The sequence below is a fragment of the Cottoperca gobio genome, chromosome 8 (assembly GCF_900634415.1).
Source record: "Cottoperca gobio chromosome 8, fCotGob3.1, whole genome shotgun sequence".
Taxonomy (NCBI): Eukaryota; Metazoa; Chordata; class Actinopteri; order Perciformes; family Bovichtidae; genus Cottoperca; species Cottoperca gobio.
In genome coordinates, this window is record NC_041362.1 from 14,660,296 (window position 1) to 14,685,973 (window position 25,678).

Below are 25,678 nucleotides of genomic sequence, written 5' to 3' on the forward strand. Positions count from 1 at the left end.
CATTGTGTTTACTGTTGGCTGTTTATATTGCTGGTTTAAGAAATGATGCTTTTTGTGCTGTTCCATATACAGTATTTGCCTAACTTGCTCCAGATAAAAGTGAATCTCAAAATGGAACATGTATCGTCGTTTTGCATTGAAAAGGCGAGCAGTTTGAGCACATAACGGACATTTCAAACACATTTTAAATGGGTTTTCAGACTGAGGTCCTTGAGACAATCTGCAGATGGAGTCCTGTGTAGTGCACAGTAAAAATCTTAAGGACTTACTTGTCACGACTTTTACCACCTGAATGCCAACCAGTTCTCGACTCATGAGTTCAATTTGAGGATAGATATTATGTTGATATATAAATACCCTTAGATATATAGATACCCATTTATACTAAGATATACACTGATCAGCCATAACATTATGACCACTGACAGGTGATTGATTATCTTGTTACAATGGCACCTGTCAGTGGGTGGGATACGTTAGGCAGCAAGTGAACATTTTGTCGTCAAAGTTGATGTGTTTGAAGCAGGAAAAATGGGCAAGCGTAAGGATGTGAGCGACTTTGACAAGGGCCAATTCAACGGAAGAGCTACTGTAGCTAAAATTGCTGAACAAGTTAATGCTAGGTGTCAGAACACACCGTGCATCACAGTTTGTTGCGTATGGGGCTGCGTAGCCGCAGACCGGTCAGGGTGCCCATGCTGACCCCTGTCCACCGAATCACGTTTTCTTCTACATCATGTGGATAGCTAGGTGCGTGTGAGTCGCTTACCTGGTGAAGACATGGTTCCAGGATGCACTATGGGAAGAAGGCAAGCTGGCGGAGGCGTTGTGATGCTTTGGGCAATCTTCTGCAGGGAAACCTTGGGTCCTACCATTCATGTGGATGTTACTTTGACACGTACCACCTACCTAAACATTGTTGCAGACCAAGTACGCCCCTTCATGAAAATGGTATTCCCTAATGGCAGTGGCATCTTTCAGCAGGATAATGCACCCTTTCCACACTGCAAAAATGGTTCAGGAGTGGTTTTAAAATCACAAGCAAAACAATTCTAACATGCCTGTGTACATTGAAACGGATAATTGTTGCGGCTATTGTCCACACTGAGCGCAAAGAAATCCCTTCATAGCGCCATTCCAATGTAACTGATGGGTATCCATTGGTTTTTCGTATTACTAAAACCAAGGTCAAGTTTGTTGACTTGGCCTTCAAATTTCCCAGATCTCAATCCAATCGAGCATCTGTGGGATGTGCTGGATAAACAAGTCCGATCCATGGAGGCCCCACCTCACAATTTACGGGACTTAAAGGATCTGCTGCTAACGTCTTGGTGCCAGGTATCCACAGCACACCTTCAGAGGTCTAGTGGAGTCAATGCCACGATGGGTCAGGGCTGTTTTGGCCGCAAAAGGGGGACCTACACAATATTAGGCAGGTGGTCATAATGTTATGGCTGATCAGTGTATGTATATGTATATATGTATATATATATATATATATATATATATATATATATATATATATGTATGTATGTATGTATGTATGTATGTATGTATGTATGTATGTATGTATGTATGTATGTATGTATATATATATGTATATATATATATATATATATATATATATATATATATATATATATATATATATATATATATGTATGTATATATATATGTATATATATATGTATATATATGTATGTATATATATATATATATATATATATATATATATATATATATGTATATATATATGTATATATATATGTATATATATGTAATTATATATATGTATATGAATATACATATATATATATATATATATGTATATATATGTATGTATATATATATATGTATGTATGTATATATATATATGTATGTATATATATATATATGTATGTATGTATATGTATATATATATGTATGTATATGTATATATATAGCTTTAGTATCTCTGGCTGTATTAGATCATCCTTGCCTGTTCATTTTAGCGCGGGCAGAGTGGATCTGAATACCCATCAGTTACATTGAAATGGCGTTATGAAGGGATTTCTTTGCGCTCAGTGTGGACAATAGCCGCAACAATTAACCGTTTCAATGTACACAGGAACTGTTCTAAGACCGACTTGTGATTTAAAAAAACAAGTGAACATATCCTTTAATTTCCATGAAGTTACAATGCGATGAAGTAGGCTTGATTTATCAGGTAGGCTACTTCATTTTCTGGATTATCCCAAAACTGTTCTCACTTGATTTTCTAGGAAATTTACCCTGATGTATAGGCTATCAATTTCAGGGTGTACAATTATTGTAAATAAGATTTCGCCCTCTCCCAAGGCAACATAAACTCACATCTAGATGATCTTCAGATAAACATTTTAGCAGTACCTTTTGTATGACACAGGAAATTGATAGGGTAAAAAAGATATTGCTATTTCATAATACAGATTATGCTTAAATATTTGATAGACAAAAGCAGCTTTGTGAAGCTTGGTATTTCAAAATGGCATTTCAGGAACTAATTAAACTGCACTTTCAGATAGAAAGTGTCAGGGCATTAAGAGAGAGAGATAAATGAGCTTTTACAGTTCAAACTCTCCAAAAAAACACTTAAAATGTCATGGAAAAGTAAGGAAGTTTAGACTGCCCCCTCTCTCTCTCTCTCTCTCTCTCTCTCTCTCTCTCTCTCTCTCTCTCTCTCTCTCTCTGCCTCTTTCTCTCCCCGGTAGTCACCGGCTCTCTGTGAGCTCAGAAGAAAAGGAGGAAGCCGAGAGAGAGCAGCGCAGAGGCAGCACGTCTACTCAAGTGAAAGACAAGATTACAAAAACACAAACTACCGAAGGTTCACTATCAGCTGATCGCAACACCACCGTTTATATCTCCTCTACTCGGTATAACGCGCGAGAAGCGACTTTTGCAACCCCAGAGGAGCCAACAACGTGCGTTGGTTCGTTAAAATTAAAAATAAAGACAGTTGCACAGATAGTCGGAGAATGGCAGACTCGGCGGCGGCCAACAGCGACGGAGAGGACGGACCCCACGAGCCCATGCGGGGCTTCGCGCGCCAGGGAGCCCTCCGCCAGAAGAACGTGTACGAGGTGAAGGACCACAAATTCATCGCGCGCTTCTTCAAGCAGCCCACCTTCTGCAGCCACTGCACCGACTTCATCTGGTAAGGAGCGGAGACTGGGCTGGACGGAGGGGTCCACAGGAGAGCAGTTAAAAAAATTAATTGATTTCACTTTCATGTTTTTATTGGTGCTGTTATAGAGTAAAGTAAAGAAATACAAATATATATAGGACTAATAGACTATTTAAGTTTAGACATTAGTGGGTGCACCAAGAGATGGAATAAAAAGAAGGGAGAAAACGACTGGAAAAGTTTAGTTTCATTTTAGTTCATGATTTAAAGACGATTTACTATTTAAAAAGTCGAGAGATGAGGCCCATTGATGTGAAAAAGACAAAATGGCTGTAGTGTTTGATAGTAGGCCTATTACATCATTAAGTTACAGCAGCAATAAAGAAAGTGGGAGGGTTGCACTGGTTGCACATATTCCTCAAAATAAACATTGATTTCAGCCTTATTCATGTACTTGTTGATGCTATATGTGTAAGGTAATGTAGGGCAGGAGGGAAGACGGAGAGATATGTGGGCTGCACCAATATAAGAAAGAAATAGCTGCAGACCATTGTTTGATGGTATTAAGTAGGCAGAGGAACTTCAGCCTTCCTGCTCCTGCTCCTCCTCGCATCATTTTCTCCCCTAAATCACCTGTGCATACATGTCACCATGCAACCCACCTGGGTTTACTAGACAGTGACTGCGCTTGGGTTATTAAGTTAGTTTCCGGCTTTCTTTAAGTTGGCCTAAATTGTCCCTGTTATTATTATCTGTGCTGTGCACTATTCCCGAAACAACCATTATTTAACTCCTGTGACAGGAATTTTAATTTGTGAATGGCTAAATGATTTGACCTAGAAAAAATTGTGTGTGTGCGCGTTCATGGGAATCTAATGGGATGGTCTCACTGGTTGTAAATACTATATGGAGGAACACTGTGTGCCCTGTGTAATTTCTTGACCCGTTTAGATAATCAAATTGTCAGTCTATCAGTCTATCAGTCTATCAGTCTATATGGGTCAATAAGCATAATGAAAAGAACAATGAGTGTGCCGAGAGATTTCTCACCCCAAGAGATTATCTATTTGTAGGCACAATATGAAAATGAGCAGGGCTGAATGTGTGTTTGCATAAGCTTGTGTGTGTAAAGGTGCACCTGCAGGCATCCCAGCATTCCCCATATCATTGACTAGGTGTGGTTGACCATTTTGCCCTGGGGCAGCTGCAGTCCTGCCTAACAGAAATGTATGTGGGGAGTGTGTTTGTAAATATAAGTTGACACTTACTGTACTTTTCAAACAATAATCGAATGTCCTCACTGCCTGCATACGTCAGTGTGTGTCTGTGTTTAATTTGTGCTTTTTTGGATGGAGCTTTCGTGCTGCACACAAATGGCAGACAGTATTTGACATTTGCTTCTACACAAATGTCTTGAAGCGAAGAGAGAGGGTTTCGGAATTTTCCCTTTTAAGTTTTGTTTGTGTGTGAGTTAGTGTAGTGTAGTGTAGTGTGCGTGCGTGCGTGCGTGCGTGCGTGCGTGCGTGCGCACGTCTGTGCCTGTACAATGTTCAATCTGTTTTCTGTGTATGCTTTCTCCACAGGGGTTTTGGCAAGCAGGGATTCCAGTGTCAAGGTAGGTTGATTAAACACCACGCACACGCACACGCTCGCACTTGCACTTGCACTTGCACTTGCACTTGCACTTGCACTCGCAATTTTAGATGGTTCTCCATTGCTTAACGGTTGGAGTTGCCCCTAACTTTGTTGCCCCTCATTGTTTAGAGTTTTTTTTCTTCTCTAACTATCTCACTCTAGTTCTCTCATTTCCCACTTTGAGGTTCAGGTTGCAAGACCAATCTCATACTTCATGTCTCTAATCCTATTGCTTTTCTCCTCTCCTCCTTACTTTGTCACTACCTGCTTCTTTTTCTTTCTCGCCACCTCTCTCTCCACATGTTTCTTTCCCTTTTTACTTTTTTCCTGCTATCTTCTCTAGGAACTCATTTTTATCTTCTCTTCCTTTCCAGAGCGCACAAGTCATCGCGAGTTCTGAGCTATTGTTTCAGATTCAAAAGTCAAATATCCTTAAAGAAGAATATAGCACAAAAACATGCATTTAAGAAAAAAGAGGGCCATTGTTTATTCAGTGTTGTTGTTTTTAAGTGGGTTTTAATTAATCTCATTTCCAGAGCTCAAATCTTGACTCTTGACGTCATTAGCTTGACAGGCCAGTCAGCCTCCCCACTGTGCAATTCATTGAAAGCATAGCAGTTTAAAATAATCTTGCAACTTCTTGGGACTTGATAGGAACAAAGAACAATATCATGATGCTCTTACTCCAGCCGAGGAGTACAATGACTGCTGATGAAAAGAAATAATGAAGTGATTTCCTACATTTTAAAATATATGTGAGATGTGTTAGTGTAGAATACAAAAAAAAAAAATATATATATTTTTAAAGATAATAAGAGTTGAAGATAAATGCAGCTGTGGGTTTATCTTTTCATATGTATATAGTCATTAAAGATAAGTGGAAAGGGCTCTGTGGGAAAGCACATGGTGCAGCAGAGGAAGAAGAAGTCTGGAAGTGGAGGCATGACTTCAGTGCTTTCTTCATAGTGAAGCAAACCGTAGGTGTATATTTAGGTATTGATAGTTGGATGGTGACCACGGAAGTGGAAGGAAGTGAGTCAGCATGAAACACTGCTGTATAATCAAAACTGTATTTTGTTAAAAGATGTGTAATAAGATGGGGCTTTATCCCAGCAGACATTTTGACTTAACACAACTAAACACATTAACGATGGCTCTGTTCTAATCAAGTGTCCCAGTAAGCCACGACAGAGAGACGTCTAAATATAATACAGCCATTATTTATATATGTGCTTTTTCAACTATGTCAAAATATCTTCTGTGAAGAAGGCCTGTTGTGAACTTAAGAGACAAGTGAGCAAGACACGCTCCGTCATACGGTGGCTCAAACTAGAGATCAGTTTATCTATAGAGACGCAGTGTTGACTTCCTGAAATGATAACGCATAGCTTGACATGCAATTTTGTGTCTGTGGCTGGTTTCATATACTCAGAGAAGCCTGATAGGCACTTTAGTACTACTTCGAAACGTCATACTGACGAGGAGACCTTGATCTACCTTTCTTTCTTTTAATTTATTTTCATAGTATAAAGAACATGCCGACATATGCATATAATCTGAGTTCAAAAAAGTTTACTTTTTTTATGCAATCAAAACAGTGGGATCTGCATTTGCAGTTATCACAGTCCCTGCAACATCCAACATAAAAACACAATGAACCTCTGTCTGCCACAGTTTACACGTAAACTAATAATTAAAAAGGTATAGTTTCATCAGAATCTATACAGTACATAATTTTGAAGTTTATCGATGTTTTCTTACACCACTAGTTGCCACAGGAAATGACATTAACTATCAGAGAAACATATCCAGTTGATAAAAATGTCATGGTGCGTTGGGCTTTTGTGTGTTTTTTTCTTTTATCAATTTGCTTAAAGTCTATGTTTTCCACTTGCCACTTGTTTTCCAGCCAACTGGATGTGTTCAAGGATTTTTACGTCTCCTAGCAACAGTGAAATATTAAGACGCAACCGTCTATATGCCGTAGGATGGAAGAGGTGCTGTTCAGCACAGCAGTGGGTTAGCTGTTAATTGGCCTGTGTGTATAGTGTCCTTTTAGAGTAAGCATCCGCTGCAGTGTAGGACCCGCTGTAGGGAGTGTGAGTGTGAGTGTGAGTGTGAGTGTGAGTGTGTGTGTGTGTGTGTGTGTGTGTGTGTGTGTGTGTGTGTGTGTGTGTGTGTGTGTGTGTGTGTGTGTGTGTGTGTGTGTGTGTGTGTGTGTGTGTGTGTGTGTGTGTGTGTGTGTGTGTGTGTGTGTGTGTGTGTGTGTGTGTGTGTGACGCAGTGACACGCTGTAGAGTGATGTCCTAGATTTAGATACTGTCAGACTCAGTGGCCAGGTTACAATGCTACGACACACGGAGTGGCAAAGCTCTCTCGTTAGTCTTATTTATTCATCTGTAGCTGTTGAAAGTACGTCACCTATAGTGTCACTCACACAAACACAAGACACAGTGTTACCTGGTTGGATACCCTGCTGTCACTCACTTGAGTATCTAACAGTGGGATCTGACTATCGGACCGAGGTTAAAGTTGAGCGGTGCGTCACGCCAAGGACTCCAAGTTTAGACTGTGTGTGTGTGTGTGTGTGTGTGTGTGTGTGTGTGTGTGTTCAGGTGTTGGGGCACTGACTCTGATACCTGGGCTCAGGGATGGCACTGGTAGATAGAGAGATGGATGGATGGATTGGTAAAGGAGGAAGAGGAAAGGAGACATTATTTAGATTTCACTCCACTTGGTGTTCACAATAACGTTGTGTGTGTGTGTGTGTGTGTGTGAGAGACTTAGCAACAGTTTGCTTCTTCCATCAGGTTTGTGTGCGTTGGTGTGTATTTCCTGAGTTGCTCTCCTATCCATTTTCTCCGTCTGGAGCAGGGTATCATTTCCCTAGAGCTTGGGGAGAAAGGGAATTCCTCTGCAAGGTCACACACACACACACTCTTCTAGTAGTGACATGAGATCAGTGTTTAGGTGTTCTTTGCCTCTTGGGTTTATACATGGTTGTGTTTGTTTGACAGTCATATAGTTTTCACACAACTAAATGGAGGGTGTTTGTGTGTATGCAGCGTGATTGTAGTGTATGATAAGGTGAATTTCTATCTCTCTATTTAGATATTATAGTATGAATAACTCAAACAGAATCTGAGAGAAATAGTGTTTATGGACGCTGTGTTTACATGTCTTTTTAATGAAAGGTCAAATCATCAATAAGAGGCTGGCAGGCTGTGTAAACTACAGCTCCTCTGTTTCTTGTGAGTTCATCAGTAGTTTGGGACTTGAGCGGACAAACCAGTGCCATTACTGTCTCACACGGCGCTTCAAGTTTCTCTTTGCATTTCTTATTACTTCTCTCTTACCTGATAATTGTAACATCACAGGGTTTTGTAGCTTCTAATGACCTCCTTAATTTCTGATGCTTTATGTGTCGTGATCCAGAAGAGGAAGATTATTTTTGCAACTTTTGCCACGATTTCATGCTCAAACATGAATTAAAATACCTGTTTGTTTATTGCTATTGTAAGCCCATTTAGTTGTAAATGAGCTGCAAAACAAAGTGTGTCATAGGTTAAACAAAGCTAAGCATCATTAACAGCATTTAATAGTGTGACATTTGTTCCTCTTAGTCTTCATTCTGCCTTGTCATGGGTGAACAAAAGGAAGTTAGATTTGCCTGTGCTACATCAAGTAGATATATTTTTAGTTGCTTTTTGTTAACACAGTAACATGAAATACATATAGATTTTTGCCCACAGTTTAGTCTATCTTGCTTTGTTGTGAGCTTTAACAGCTTGCTGCACATTACACACTACTATGGAGTTAAGCCAGGAGGATTCTTGCCTTGAAGTCAAATGAACGAGTGACAATACGGTGTTTGGGGATATAGGTCCTGCTCTCTGCCGTATCAATTCAGGAAGCAATGCTGTAGATTCAGCAGAAGGAGGCTGGGGGCAGGACTTACACCCCAACATCAGCTTTTAACAGGTTTCAGAAAGCATCCTGTGGTAATATGCATACCCACAAAGCATGTGATGTGTACAACTTACATTTCCTGCTTGAACTAACACAAACATTGGATTGTCTTGTTTGATTTCAGCACTATTTAAACTTTCCATTACACACCAATCAATATCAGCTATTAAGATAACATGCACAGTATTGTTTATCTGTATGCCGAGTATGTATATAGTCTATTGCCATGTACATACATTTGAAGCTGACCGCAGAAACAACTCTTTATGACAGACACTGAACAGACACATCTGAATCCTATGAAAGGTGAGTTTCAGATGCTTTTTATTTTATTTCTTTTTTATTTATTATAGTTTTATTTCTCATCTCTACTTTTTCATTGGTTGGAAAAGTGTTTGAATACTTTACATGAGTAATACAAAGGAAGGTCTTACTTCTATGAATACAAGGTGTGGGTGTGTGTTGGATATCAGTGTGTAAAAGGCTGTCGAGTGTCCTCCGCTGTCTCCTTACAGACTTGGGATAATGGACAAATTATCCCTTTTGAGAGGAATGGAGGGGGGGACTGAGTGGCAGGAAGTGTGACAGACGTGGCAAATAGGGCAATAAGGAGGTAAAGACAGAATTTAGATGTATGACAATTTAGAAAAGAAGGATGGGGAGATTAGGAGGGAGAAGCAAAGGAAGATAAAGTGGGGGTGGAATTCATAGAGGGAAGAAGGAGAGACAAAAGGGGAGAAAGTGAGTGGGAAGGAAGGGGAGGAGGATTACATGTGATATCCTTGAGAGTTCCAATGAAAGTAGCTCATAGCAAGCGCAGGGAAAACCGTAAGGATGAAAGGCATGTTACATGTCTTGAGAGCAAACACTAAAAACGTGCGCTTTTCTCCGTGGTCTTGTCATGTAACATGATGTAATATGAATCACACAGAGAACATACAGTGCAGTCTATGCTAAGATAATACAGGGAAGAGAGAGGAGGCTCGCCTCGAAAAAGAGGAAATGATGAAGGATTGAGGAAGAATGAATCAGCGCAGCAATAGAAGGGATGCATGCTGTGTAAGTTCTCCATAATGTATTCAATCCACCATTCTATTCAGCCTGCTAAATATAATCCTTTTATCGTGTATATGAGGTCGTCTTGTGCATACCAAAACATACTGTGCTGTTGCTGATGAGGCCATCAAGACAAATGGCTGTACATCGTTTTACGGTCTGTTTTCATTTTAAAGAATTCGATCGTGTTCTTGTTCGAGAGTACTGCACAAAACCCGAGTGGTATGCTCCTGCAGGCAGAGAACAATTACATATATAAATTTAAAAAGTGAATAAATGAAGCAAGGCAGATGGTTGTAAATGAATGAGAAAGTATGCTGGAATGACACTTGAGCAGAGAGGTGGTGGGTGAAATGTTTTCTGCCAGGCAGAGGAGATAATGGACAGGGAAGAAGAGGTAGAACAGAGACAAGAGAGAGGAAAAGAGAGATAAAATGGTGTAGGCATGGAGTGTGGACTGCACCTAAAACAAGCCTATAAAGGGGTCGTTTGCTGCAGCTCTTTAAAATGATTTTTTTTATTATAAAAAGCACTATTCAAGAGTTCTATATTCAAGTTTCCCTTTGACTCCTGGCGTCTTTTGTGTGTTGGTTTAATCGGGTGTCTCTTGCTTTCACCAGCAACCATCAAGCCAATCTGTGTCTGTTGGCAGTGGCGAACGCAGCTCAGGTGTTTCTGAAACTCCAACCTGTGTGGGTGGGAGTTCTCCAGATCGAAAATCTGCCTCCTACACAGAAAAACACACACATGCACGTATGCATGCATGCACACACGTATGCATGCATGCACACACGTGCACAGCTCACACAAATGCATGCACAAACGCAGAATAACACACACACACACACACACACACACACACACACACACACACACACACACACACACACACACATTGCTGATGTAGAGGTGTATCATTGAGATCCTGAAGCAAAGGGAAATGGATCAAAACATATCTGATTCTGTCATCCAGTCTTTTGTTTCTCCACCTCCACTGCTCTCTGTTTCCCTGATTTCTTTCGACCTATCGCTCTCTCCTTTCTATCTCACTCTCTTTCTTCCTCATCTTCCCCCCTTTTTGTCCATCTTTCTGTTCCTTTCCCTATCTCTGCCAATTATTCCCTCTTCTTCCCCTTCATTGTTCTCTTTCTCAATATGTCTCTCTCTGTCTTTCTCCCGCCATGCTCGTCTTAGTTCCCCCTCTCCCCTCCTTCCACCATTTCTCCAGCTCCGCACTTCTCCCTCCACCTCACTCTCTATCTCCCCCTCTTTCTCTCTAGCGGCTGTGTGTTGGAAGCTGTGGGCTTTGATGCTTTTATAAATAGCCCAAGTGTTCCAATGAGAGTACCACCAAATGGGATGGATGGATGGATGGATGGATGGATCGGGGAGTGGAGAAGGGGGTGGAAGAGGAGGGAGGAGTGAGTGTGTAGGTGTGAAGGGAGAGCATTTAAAAGCGCCAGAAAAAGAAAAGGATTAAAAAGCAACAGAGGCAGACAAAAGGTGTTTATTCAGATAACAGAAAGCACTGATTGCAGAATAATATATGAAACTGGGGCTTCTCAACCCTGCCTTGTGCTAAAAGAGATCGCAGCTTTAAATAATGTATATTTAAATATCTTTAAACATTTATAGTATTTCTCTGTGAAATGCATGTATACTACTGCATCAGGGATCTAGCATTTGAAAAGTTGGAAGCCTATTGTAACAAAACAGACATTTTCTTCATCTTGATCAAAGAATATCAAATATTTTGAGGAAATTTCTATTCAAATGATCCAATTTAGAAACACTCAGTTGCTAGAAGTTCATAATTTCAAAGTTTCAAGTTCAAAATACTTGTTTATCTGAGTTTTGTGCGAGCCATGATTTGTATATTGTGAATTTGCTTGGCGCCTGTGAGTAATGTCAAATACAGATATGTTGTCTTGTGGTTCAACATTTCATAGTGTAAATTCAGACATCTACTACCATATCTCTGTCAGACATATGGCACTCTGTGTCAATTTTGCTCAGTATGATGCAGGTTGTCCACAGCTGTGAAAACATTCTGTAAAATCTGCTGTGAACACAAATATCCTTGGATTGTCATTTCTAAGATTTTTAGGTTGATAAGCAGAATATTTTTTATAACTGAAGAAGCTGCACACCACAAAAACTCGGCAATTCATTGGATCTCTTTCTGCAAGTGTTAGAGCGAAGTATACATTTGGCATCTGCTTCATGTGCTTGCTTGTAGATAATGAAAACACATAGCTGTCAAATAGGGCAGTGGTTCCCAAACGGTGTGCACACTGGTGTGCCGTGAGACTCATCCTGGTGTCCCGTGGGATTTTGAAACAATTAGACCTATTGCATTTAACTGTACAAAAGGTTATGAATGATTTGTAATTTGCTTCTGTGTTTCCCCTAGGTTTACTGCTCTGGGGGGGGCGCGCAGATTTTTTTAAAGTTCTCTCCTTACCTTTCCTCCGCTCTGTCTCTGACTGTAGGTGTGCGCGCACGTCTATGTGTGTGTCGGGAGCGGAGCTAACATGCTGGTTTTATGCAGGAATAATGTTCACCATCCTAGTTGTATGTTAGCATTTTAAGTCCTAAACACAAAGTACAGCTGAGGCTGGTGGGAATGTCATTAGTGTTACAGGTAGACAAATTAAGACAAAGTATTGGACAAAGGGACGTTTTGACCTGATGATAGCTCAAAAGGAAAAGGATCATGAGATGAACCAAGTGATTACAATTCATCCCGAGGAAGAGAATGTTGGTGCAACATACATCTAATAGTATATATTTAGCTCAAAACACCCAATATCAGCTTCATTGTGGGGCTTGAGGAAAGGTCAGGGGATCACCAAAATCAGTACTTGTTCATTATCTGTGGACCATGGACGTCTGTACAAACCTTCAAGGTAATCAATGCAATAGTTGTTGAAATATTTCTGTATAGATCAAAGCGGCGAACCGACCAAACGACTAACAGACTTTCGAAACCTGTGTCATACGAATCGTCATGGTCGCAGTAAAACCTTTCAAAATGTTGCCGATGCATTCTGTGAGTTCTTTAAGTCTGCTTCCTGATTATTTTCAGCGACGCATTGACCTCGCCCAATCAGTTTTTCAAGTTTACTGTGTTATTTTCAGCATTTACAAGCGTTCACATTATATAACACCATTGTGCAGTATTTGATGCCATGCTACTGTAGTGCGTGAAACAACTCTGATAGTGAGCCTCAGTCGGCATATTGATGGGGCCAAACATATTGCAGCATTATAGTGCATTGATTTTTCCTACATTCCCCTGGTGCTTTTCAGACACAACAAACTTGCATCCTAAGCGGCTTGCGCTCAAGGCACACAACAACCTAATATGAATCATATGTTTTAGGTGGTGAGGATCATTCTGAATATTATATATATATATATATATATATATATATATATATATATATATATATATATATATATATATATATATATATAATATCTGCTGTGTAGGTTGTATTGATTGCCGCACCCATTTGAAGCTCCAGTTTAGTTTAAAAGAGGAATTTAAGAAGTGGAGTTATAAGTTAAAACAAATTTTATGTATTCATGCAATTTCTGTTTTGGTGATTTTCAGTTTGACCTTCACTTGCATGTAAACTGAGACCCTATTTGTTTATAGTATTAGTTTTTTTTAACAGTAACACGCAGTGTGTGTTTCTTCCCATAACTGCTTCCTCTTCTCAGTTTAATGCGGAGGGTGTTAAAGAGCGGTCATGTGTGTATGTACTCTCTGTCAGTGTGTTAACGTGTTTGAGAATCTAACGTGAGAGACTGTGTGTATGCCTTATTTAATATACGTATCGCCAACTTTAAAACGTTTATCAGCCATCAGTGGTGGCTATCTGATGCGTCTGTGTGTGTTTGTCTCTCACACACAGATGCACACACACACACACACACACACACACACCTACCTGTGGAAGAACAAAGTCTAATTTTACTTGTCAGTGAGGGCCGCCTCCTTTTTTCTCCAATCTACTTTCACACATCTAAAGACTCTGATCATGAGGAGTGTGTTTGTTTGTGTGTCTGTGTGTGTGAGCTTGTACTCACTTCCAGTTACAGATTGACAGACTATCTCCTTCTGGGCTTCGTTGTCGTTCCTTGCTGCTGACATTTGCGGCAATAGTACACCCGTTGCCACGGTGACACCTAGGAGACATAGCGGCACAGAGCAGACAGACAATGTGGGTCAAGCTTGTTTGGCATCACAGCCTACACACACACACACAAACAAACAAAAATGGACACCAGCTCCCAGTAACTACATTTAGAGTTATCACAATGTAAATGATGACTTGTTTGAAGGGAAGATATTATCATAACTATGTCAAGAAATGTAATGAACCGTCTAAAAGTCTCCAGCCATGCCTGTGGCTCGGCGAGGCTGTACTCAGGCACAGCAGTGTTTTGAGCTAAATGCTAACAATGATGATGATTAGCAGGTATAATGCTTACCATGTTCTTTATCTTTCATGCTAAGGACTATGGGAATGTAATTAGTTTTTCCGTCTAATCTTTTCATCCTAAAACATAGATTTGTAAAAAATCAGACGGTGTACTCTTTTCTTTATTTTTAATTTGATCTAGATAACTTGTGTAAAGAGTATTTAGTAGGTGGTGGGCGATACTGAAAAATTTGGTATCGTTCCGATACCAAGTAAATATAGGGCCAGTGTTACCGATACCGATACTTTTTACTTAGAAAAGAGGCTTGAGGGGTGCGTAGTGTGATTTATTTTTAAATTCTTTTTGAGGGGCAGGGGCAGAGTGATAATGATGAGCGTGAAGTGAGCGAGAGGAGCGGTGTTAACACTTAGTTTGCAGTGCACATGCAAAACCACGATGATTTAACGGGAATTGTGTACTGAACATAAGAGAAACTGAAACTTAAGTATCGATCTTAACACGCAAGTATTGATCGATACTGATACCAACGTTGGTATCGATACATCAATATTTTAGATCGATCCGCCCACCACTAGTGTTTAGACCCAATTTCTGTACATGTAGTCAAGATTTCGTCTCCTTTATGGCTTTTGCATTGCTGTTTTTATGTAGGTTGTGAATTGTTTGTGGATGTTTTGGATGAACCACACCTGCCCTCACAGAGCTTGTCTGCCTATTGGTGTGCATGATATATAAATACGGGAGTGGTTTTCATTTTTCAAACATTCGGACCTGACGAAGATCCAAGTAGGATAGAAACGTAGTCATTGATACACTTTTGTGTAAGTGTGCAGGGGTTACCTTTTACCTTATTTACGCAGTTTTTGTTAAAGTGATTACAATTCATCCTGAGGGGAACATAAATGCCTGTAATATATTTTGTGGAAATCCATTGAATAGTTGATGAGGCATTTCACAAATATGAACCTTATGATGGTGTAACCAACATATCTGACATACTGCCACCCTCCGAACCATGCCCCGAGCGTGACTCAAAAGCAGGGATATAGTAGAAAGCCAACACCTTATTCGTTGCCATCAACAAAAAACACTATGAAACTTAAATCTGTTGTAGGAAAGCTTACAGGAAATCAGGAAGAAGAGCATAATCCATTGTGTCTGTGTTCATCAGCTTATAGCAATCAGAGGCAAAACAAACAAACTTCTCTTGGGCGATCTCTCCATGACTGTAACTAAGTAGTTTCAGTTGTTTAAACTTAACCTGCTGCCACCAGCTTCTTTGGCAGGTGATCAGGCGTCATTAAAGCCCCTATGAGTAGAATGTGAAAGGATGAGCGGCTGCTGCGTTGAAGCTGCAGTGCTGTTTTGTTGCAAAGAGTGAACATACCATTTGTAATTATTTCTTTATACTACGTTACTGCATTAATACTGTGTCACACCAAGACAAACCCTTGTCCTATTTATTGCACCAGTCAAATAAAATTAAATAAAAATGTCCACTTTCTAGAGCATGGTCGTGTGTTGTCATGCCTCCTCGCTGGCAATAGTCGAGGCTGGAGGCATTATGTTTTCGGGGTGTCCGTCCGTCCATCTGTTCCATTCTTGTGAACGTGATATCTCAGTAACCGCTTGAGGGATTATTTTTCTAATTTTGCCACATACGGCCGTCTTGGACTCGAGGAAGAACTGATAAGAATTTGGTGGACAAAGTTTTAAGGTCACTGTGACCTCACAACAAACTTTTTGCCGTACTTCAAGATTTCATATGCAAATGATGACAAGTTCACACACATGTCTAATAGGATAAAATGATGAAGTGATGACATTTTGGATAGACAGAAAACTACAAATTGACTAGTTGGCGGAGGCATACAGTCGTGGTAATTCTAGTGTACTTTAGCAGCTGACGCTAAGAAGATTAAAGTATGATACTCTACTAATGAGTTTCTTCTTCATGTGCTTCAACTCCTCATGTAAAACAATGTTGGACAGATGTTTACACCATCACCTTGTATCTTGTAAGACTGTTTCAATTAATTTTAATATTTTGCTTTGTGCAATAACATTCTGGAAAACAGTGGTAGAAATTCTGTATGATTGTGTGAATCTACCACACTACTGTCTGTCAGTAAAGGTGTCTTACTGACTTTGTTCCACCCACATTGCTCCACCACTATATGCCCCCTCTGCTCATCGTTCTCTAATTATTCACTTTCCCATCACTTGTCTCCTCCATGACCACTGTCACAGGACCTTTGCCCCACTTTGTATTTGTTGTTTTTAATGGCGCTGATCTACGATTGAACCTGATCGGGCAATATGATGAAATGACGAGATACATTTCTAAAACGTGAATCACGGTGTGTAGGTGGAATGGCCCACCTGGATTACTAACTGCTGGGGGTGAGATGCTGCTGTGCTGCTGTTGTGGGTTTGAAAATGTACAGCGATATAATTTCTTGGACAAAAGTTCATTAAGTTTCAGACGTTGAATCTGAAATATATTTCCACCAACATGGATGTATACAGTCAGTTTCTTATGCAAGGTTGCAAAGGTGCTGCTCTGTCTTTACTGAGGCGTCTGTAATGCATCTGGTTTCCTTCAATACAAACTACATAAAACACACGTAGCACTGGATCTGTACAAAAGTGAGCAGCAGTTTTCTTGTAAGACCATATAATGCATGTCCACAATTGCTACTGTACACAGCTGCAGCAACTGGGTTTGATGATATCCTGTTCATAGCATGTTTATGGGGATTTTACAGTTTATTACATGTTTACCCTACAAACCTTCCTGCCAGTAAAACAAACATTAATTTCTCGGACATAACGTCGTGGCTCAGTTTCATCCACAGCATTAAGGACTCCAAGTTTAGTGTGTGTGTGTGTGTGTGTGTGTGTGTGTGTGTGTGTGTGTGTGTGTGTGTGTGTGTGTGTGTGTGTGTGTGTGTGTGTACCGGCTAACTATGTCACTGTTGCTCCTGAGATACTTTAACCCATTCATCTATGGATGGTATCCTAGCAACAGGGACACAGGCCGACAGGAGAGCAGTGATCCCAGACCTCTTTTTCTGTCTCCCCGCCTCCATCTTTATGTCTCCTTCTTTCTTTGACTTTCTGCTTCTGTGTCCCTCCTCCCTTCACATCTCTTCCTTGTTCTCTCTCAGCTGCCATCTGTTCCTCTTCCACTCTAACCCCAGCAGTCTGCCTCCCGACCTTGCTCACCCCTCATTAATTTCCTTCTATTGTTTCCTGTCCGACCATTTATCAGTTTACGAATATAAGTGTTGATTTTGAGACTCCATGAGCTCTAGGAGAGAGTAGAAGAGAGAGAGAGAGAGAGAGAGAGAGAGAGAGAGAGAGAGAGAGAGAATATTGCTCAAATATCATCCACCTGCTATATCTTCAATTAAACATAATTATTTGTTGTTTCTTCTTCATAGATTAATTATTATAATTAACCGGTATAACCATAATGATGTTTTTCCTGTAACACCATTTATGTTTTAGAAAGGGCCAGACGGAAGAGTAAAGGTGTGTGTGTGTGTGTGTGTGTGTGTGTGGGGCCAGGCAGCACTGGTCTGTTGCCAAGCATCGAGTGAGACGAACCAAAGACTGTAAAAAAACATTTTCATTAGAATTACAAAGTCACGGCTGCAGAGATAAGAAAAAGAAAGAAAACAGGGTGCATGCTGTATGGTGTGGAACGACATGGTAAATATAGCTACACACCACTCACACAATTTGCCCACTCGTGAAGTTCTTTCCTCTTTTTGCACTCTTCATCAGTATATCTACACATTACTGCAAAGCTATGTGTCTGCAGGTTTAAGAAAATTCCTTTACATTGTGTTAATGTCTCATTGCAGAGCAAATAAGTACTTTTATTTAAATGAGCCTCTACGCAATCCAGACTTCAGAGTAAAAGAAAATAGTTATACTATTATACTATTTGCAGGGCTGGTGTTTGGAGCTCCACGTGTTGAAGTGTCTTCAGCTAAACACTGAACCTGATGTTGAGGTTGGTGTCTTGCATGGTAGCTCACTGCCATGGGTGGGTTAATGTGTGTGTGAATGGGTGACTGAGCAGGGAATTGTCCAAAGCGCTGAATAAAATGCAGTCCATTTGCGGTCCATAATGCATCACTTACAATGTGCTGCAGGATTTTAAAGAAAAGATGAGCACCAGTACAGGGGAAGCTTTCACAAAGTGGACTATTGTTGGTGATGGATCATATTGTAGCACAAACCCGCAGTAGATTGTTGACCAGAGTTAAGAGACGGTCCTTCATGTTTTTTGTCAATGCCAGCCTGTACAACAACATGTTGTGAAATGACCATAGATATAAGTCACATTATCAGACTTGTGGTATCGTGCCAACATGTATGTTCCATTAAATAATTGCTAGCATCTTTGCAACTTGAATTTAGTTCATTATTTGGTATTCAAACCAGTTAGTCTCATCGACTCTCTTGTCAATATCTGCAGCTCTTCACTCTCACCCCTCTGTCCTTTCTCTCTCCACTCTTTCTCACTCATCCTCTTTCTCTTTATCTCTCTCTCTCTCTCTGAATTAATGAGTAAATCAGTAGATTAGATGAAACTGAATGTTGAGGATAACGATTATGCTCTTCAGCAAATTAAATGCACTCAACAGTCATACATACTTAATGTATGCACTTAAGCTTTCTATTTGTCTTACTTATTCTCTCCTCCCCTCGGTTATTTTTCTTGCTGTCTGGACCAAAACAGCAGGTATTGTTTACGGGGGAGTTAAGAGGGAGAAAGTGGCAGGGTAAAGGGAGGAGGGCAGCAGAGAGGAGAAACGTTGACGTAGAGTGCAGGAGATGTGTGCGTGTGTGTTTATTTTTGTGTTTTGTGTGTGTTGGATGGACATGTTCTGCAGTTGCCTGCCATTGTGGAGGTAGATGTAGGCTTTAAGAGGAAACTAAGGGCCCTACACACACACACACACACACACACACACACACACACACACACACACACACACACACACACACACACACACACACACACACACACAGATGGAAGAAGAACAGAGAAGCACTGTTTGTACAGAGATTAATGATGTAGGACTGGATATTGAACATCTGTAGTTGTAGATGACGATGTGCGTCAGAGTTGAAACGACTATCAATTCAATGTCAATTATTTGATCAGTCGATTGATACAAGATCAATTTCGAAACAACTTTCATAATCGATACATTTTTTCAAGTTAATTATCAATCAAAAAACATTTGCTGTGCTTTTCTCTTTGTTATATACGTTGGTTGGACAGAGCAAACTATTTTAAGACATCACCTTGAGATTGGACCGCGGCTGAAATATCTCACCAACTGTTGGATGGTTTGATATTTTATACACGTATTCATGGTACCCAGAGGAGAAATCATAATTACTTTGCTGATGCATTAACTTTTCATGTAGCATCATCATCAGGTTAAAACTTTAATCTGTCTAACACTTTGATTTGCCACCAACCACAGCTGCTGGTAAATCATTTTGTTACTGACATGCAGGCATTGTTTTGACCCTGTATCAGAAGAAATCTATCAATACCCAGTCATACTTACTTCATTATAAAAATAATGACGATCAATCCCCTCCTTGTCATGTTTAGCTGAGGTTTGCACGTTTGATTTCATCTGCACATTTGAAAGAAACAGATGCAAGCTCGATCACCGTGTCCATAGGAAAGGCACTGCACATCCTAACTGTAGTGCAGCGGCTCGTTTGCAGATACACTGGGAAATTTACAACTGCATGACCAATGCAACTCTGACAAAAGTGCAATGAAATGAAGCATTAGAGACCGAACGAGAGTCCGATGGAGACAGAAAGTGATAAAAGAGAGGAAGGAAATGGAACTAAAAGTAACATCAAAAGTGAGCGATAAAAGAATCAGACGGAGAGAGTGGGATGAAAGGAAAGAGACAGACGGACGGGCTCTGATGGACAGAAATGGAGAGATGGAGCTGGAGTGAATGAAAGTCAGTGAGAGGGATGCCGTGAATGAGAGAGGATAAGGGTGGAGGTGTAAGTTAGACCACGTAAAATCGTATCGTGCCAGAATTCCTTCACAGCGCTGGCACGGCGAAGAAACTCAAATCAAACGGCGCGTGAAGCCAGCCAGACTGTAGTGTCTCCTTTTTTTTCATAATTCAATGTAAGATACACTATTGAGAGGAATAACATGCAGCATTAGGTGATGTTCACAAGTCTAACACATATTACAAAGTACTGTATCTTCTTCTCACAAGTCTACTCATTTAATTAGATATTTTAACTGTGTGGTCAAGTACAAATGACCCGTATTAAAATGAACAATAGATAGAGTACACTATCTCAATTTGCACTGAATAATTATTCAGATTCCACACAAGGATTAAGAAGATTGAAGATTTGTAATGCTTATTTGTAAAAGTTTTGTTTTCAGTCAAACCAATGTTTCTGTCAGGGATCATTGAACTTTACGGTCAGTTTTCACTTGACCCTATCATACTCTTCCTCCTTCCTCCTCTTCTTCTGCGACTGGGTTGTGTCTTTTTGCCAGCCGACACGTCACTTCTCCATTGCTTCAACAGACTGGGTTGATAGTTTCATACCGTTGACTCGTCGTGTGTGGTAAGATGAGAAAACTGATTATTTTGTGTAAGTCTGGGTCTTTGTGTCAAGTCCAAGCACTTCGCTGATTCCTGATCAGTTAGCTCCAGTTTGCTGTCAGGCCAGCTATCTACGGTATTAGATGTAATTGCAGACACTCTTTAACAATTGTTATCAATGTGGAAATGATGTGTGAAACGGCTATCATTTAGCGATAGCATTTTCTTCTTACATGTATAAAATGCAATATTGTCTTGTTGTGCATTTATGGAAAGTTTGACTAGTGAAAATATGTCTGTAAAAGACGTATTACCTAAAGAAAACACAATTATCAAAAACAATATTTTTGAGAAATACTGTCACAAGAGTACTGTAAGAAATCAGACTAGTCATCATCCAGGCTTAACTCCAACACGAACCAGCAATGAACATACTGCATGTGAGCCGTCAGTGTCAGCAACACACACAGTGTGTCCTGAGAGGAGTAAAATTAAATGAGCGAGCGTCTCTCTGTGTGCTCCGGGCCATTCTGAAATTAAAAACACAGCACGACCTCTTGAAGAACAGATGGACTCAGACAAAAAAAAGAAAACCTGAATCAAATAGAAAATGAATAGAATTGTAGTTCTTAAATTACATTACATTACAGCTGACGCTTTTGTCCAAAGCGACGTACAAAAAGTGCAAACAATCATGCAGATACAACTCCGAACAGCAAGAATCTTGGGTAAGTACAATAGCTTATAAGCCAGTTTGAAGTGCAACATAAGTGCAATATACAGAAACAATAGAATACAAATTCAACTATTAGCTATAAATAAGCCAAACCAATATAAATGCAACATACAAAGAACAGTTATTTAGTTCATTGGCCGAGGTGCAGTCGAAACAGGAGAGTTTTCAGTCTGCGATGGAAGGTGTGAAGACTGTCTGCTGACCTGACATCAATGGGGAGGTCGTTCCACCATTTCGGAGCCAGGATCGCAAACAGGCGGGCTTTGTTTGAGGGGAATCTGGGTCCCACTCGCAGTGAGGAGAATCTCAAACGGTTTTAACAATAATTCAGCACGACAGATCTTTTGAAAACCTTGACATCAAAGAACTGCAATTTAAAAGGGTGTTTTTGTGAAAGTGTAATTGATTGTTTTGTTTTGTTTACACTGGCTTACGATCTTACGATCGTCAGCGACTGCAGGTCATAGTTTACATGCCAAGTGAAATCCTCTGTAACGGCAGGAAAGATTATAGATGTATAGGAGGAGAATCGAGAAGATGAAGAAAGGATGGATGGATTGATGGAAGGAGAGATAAAGAGGAGGAGTGATATGGGTGTGCTGACTCACTCCCTTGACCCTTCTCCCTGCTTCACCAGCGGCATCATGGGTATTTATACATTGGCGTAGGCTGTTCAGCCCCCTTATATAAGCCCTTACAGACGCATACACACACACAAGGGGAGGTGCCCAAGGTGAATGGCGTTTTTTGTTCGGATTATTGACTTTCTTCCTCTTGCTTTCTCGTCTTTATCCTCTTGCTCTTCTTCTAGTCACATCGGCTTCTTCTTTCAGTCTTTCACCCCACTCATCAGGATGTTGTTTCTTCACTGAGACAGTAGGAAGAGCAAGAAACAGAAACAGGAACTATAGTCTGGCTCGCCCAAACCTCTCTCCAGGCTTTTTAAACACTGTGCCAGGTCTGCCAGTACGTGGTCAGGGAGAAGATCTGATGGAGAAGTGTTGTAGTCAAGTCAGTCAGTATACCAGTCAATGTGAAAATGGCTGATCCTGTCAGTCAGAAAGTAACCAAGCTTTCACATTAGTCACACATGGCCATTATTCTCAATGGAGAGCTTAGCTGTGCTTTAGCTGAGTGCACAGTCCTGATTTGCAGGTTACAGCTCATATTGTGTCATCATGTAAAAATCAAATGAGAGGCTGAAAGAGCCTCCCCCATCATGGGAGCATTATGGCTGCTCAAGCCGCCTGCATGTTCAGCAGTAAAACCGCTCACTGCTGGCTGTGCCATTTTGTTGCTATTGGGAGAGCAGAGGCGCCCAACTAGCTGTAAGCGATTTACCCTTGGCGTGGCGCACCGCTCAACTTTAACCTCGGTCCGATAGTCAGATCCCACTGTTAGATACTCAAGTGAGTGACAGCAGGGTATCCAACCAGGTAACACTGTGTCTTGTGTTTGTGTGAGTGACACTATAGGTGACGTACTTTCAACAGCTACAGATGAATAAATAAGACCAACGAGAGAGCTTTGCCACTCCGTGTGTCGTAGCATTGGACCTGGCCACTGAGTCTGACGGTATCTAAATCTAGGACATCACTCTACAGCGTGTCACTGCGTCACACACACACACACACACACACACACACACACACACACACACACACACACACACACACACACACACACACACACTGGCAGCTCATTAGAGGAAGAGGCTGTGTTCTACCAACAAGGGGGGGACAGGAGGGGGAGGAGAAAAACATGGTAGAAAGAAAAAAATGGGGGGAAACGGGGGGGGGGAGGGGTGTGAAAAGAAGAAAATAAAGAAAATACTTAAATACTTAAAATAGTAAATCATCATTATTAAACGTATTAAAGCTTCAGTAGGGTTAGCAGTTTGTTTGGTAAACAAATGACATTTGGTAAGTTGCTTGCAATTTAAAACTTTATAGAAGTAAACTATTCCCTGTTGAGAAAAGTCAACCCAAATACATTAGCCCATATAGACATTATGATCCATACGATGGAAATGATGTTCAAAGAAAACATTAACTGCTACTTGTTTTAGTGCAAGAGTAAACAAAAGATGTATTCTCATCTTACTGACGCTACGTTGAGGTACTCTTGTTAAATTGTAAGAGGTGTGTGTTGCTGTCTGTTTGAGCCCGCCTCTTCACACTATTGAAATACAGAGAGTTTGACGGGAGGACTGTATTGATTGACAACCACTCGTTACATAATGATGTCATGTGACTGTTGGGGAGGGGTCGGGGCAACGTGGAACACTTCAAAGAGCTATAGCTGACAAAAACAAGTTTCATGAGTGAGTACTGCCTGTGAAGTGTGGCAGATAAAAAAAAACCCCCACAAAAGCTACATGAGCATTTGTGTAACTGCATTGCATTGCATGTGTGTACTGAACAAGATTTAAAATAACTTCCATTTTTACACTTTGACATGAATAATCTAAATCATTGGTTATGTACAGGGGCTTTAGTTTTTTATTGAAATGACACTTATGATGAAAGTGTATCATTTAAATTCCAGTATTTTACACGATTATTTGGCCTGCATCAGTTCATTTTGTGAACATCTTTTAAAAGCAATTAGTGAATCAAATTTAGTTTATAGAAAAGTGTAAGAAAAATGCTCATTACAACTTCCCAAAGCCCGGGGCGGTGCCTTCAAATTCCTTGTGTTATCCAAAAACTAGATTTAAGAAACATTACAATCACATATTACAAAGAAATGTCAAAAAGTGAAAATCCTCACATTTGAGAGTGCAGAAAATGAGTATCACAATAGTTCCAGATTGTTTATTGATAATTGACAAATTGTTTCGGCTGTTATTGTACATTAGGGACATAACATGTAAAGGACAGAACCATGTGGACCACCCAGTGACTGTGCATGCAGTGGCATGTTCTCTCCTGGGAACAAGATTTGAGGAAAGCATTTGAGAACATGTTGACACTTGCACAGCACTAATACAAGTCACAAAATGACCGAGAAAGAGATGGTAGAGATTACCATAGAAATCGTAAAGCTGATTATTGAATAATTCCTGTGAACACTTGTATTGTTCAGCAGCTTAATTGATCCTCAGTCTAACTAAGTTGACAGTGACCGCTCTTGTTGGCTGAGAAAGGTTTCCTGAGGTGCGAACTGCAGCCTGTTGTGTAACTTAATGCTCAGCCAGTGTTACAGGTACACTCTACAGGTATGCCACTGCATACCTCTGCAGTAACCTAAGGCCAGGTCACAGCCACAGTGATGTAACTCTGATCAGAGAGGGAGAGATAGAAAAAAGAAAAGACAATAACAATCAGGTGGACATGGCAGAGAAAGATGTGGAGATATTGTAGCTGTTGGAAAATACACATATATATATTAAACTGTTTTTGTGTGTGTATGTTCATGAATATTTAATGTATACTATAAATAATGAAGGCACATAGGCAGCGTGCCAGCTCTACCAGAGGTCAGTACACTGGGACACCAAGAGGAGCAGAGGGGAACAGAGAAGGGGAGGGTTTGTGAGGGACACAGGTAGGAGACCTCTACAGTAACTGGACGGACACCAGTTTCAGGTCAGAGCAAGACTCCAGAACCTGAAGTTTGTTGAAATATGAAATGTATTAGTGACTGGCAGATGGCAATGGAGGAGCAGGATGACGAATGCAGTGTGGGGAAAGCTACGGGAAGATTCTACCCTGGCTTCCTGGCTCAGCAGACCTCCAGGGAACCTTATGAGATACGATATAAGAGAGAGAGAGAGAGAGAGAGACAGAGAGAGGGAGGGTAGAGCACAGAAAACGAGGCATGAAGGAAGACTTAAATTTATAGAAATATGACAGGAAGTGTTTGAGGTGTGGTCCTGCCCCTCAACTTTGTGAACTGTGTAGTTGTTTATCAGCGTCTCTACTGCACACAGCTACAAATAAAAACACAGCCATAATTCATGTAGACTGCGGACATAACACCAACACTGGGGGAGAAACACCAAAATAGTGATTGCTACAACACAACGCCATGTGCTATTCACCTTTTTTCTTT

At 40.5% G+C, this 25,678-nt stretch overlaps 1 protein-coding gene across 4 annotated transcripts in view; it reads left to right on the forward strand.

Annotated features, from left to right (window-relative positions):
• Positions 1 to 2,739: 2,739 nt before the first annotated feature.
• prkcbb (protein kinase C, beta b) overlaps positions 2,740 to 25,678 on the forward strand; it is a 104,173-nt gene continuing 81,234 nt past the window's right edge. For all 4 annotated transcript variants that reach the window (XR_003832633.1, XR_003832634.1, XM_029437447.1 and 1 more), the window contains exons 1-2: positions 2,740 to 3,172; positions 4,726 to 4,757. Coding sequence is in view for 2 of the 4 variants with exons in the window: in XM_029437447.1 (XP_029293307.1) it covers positions 2,994 to 3,172; positions 4,726 to 4,757 (211 nt within the window). In the remaining 2 variants the exon portion in view is untranslated. The remainder of the gene's footprint in view (positions 3,173 to 4,725; positions 4,758 to 25,678) is intronic.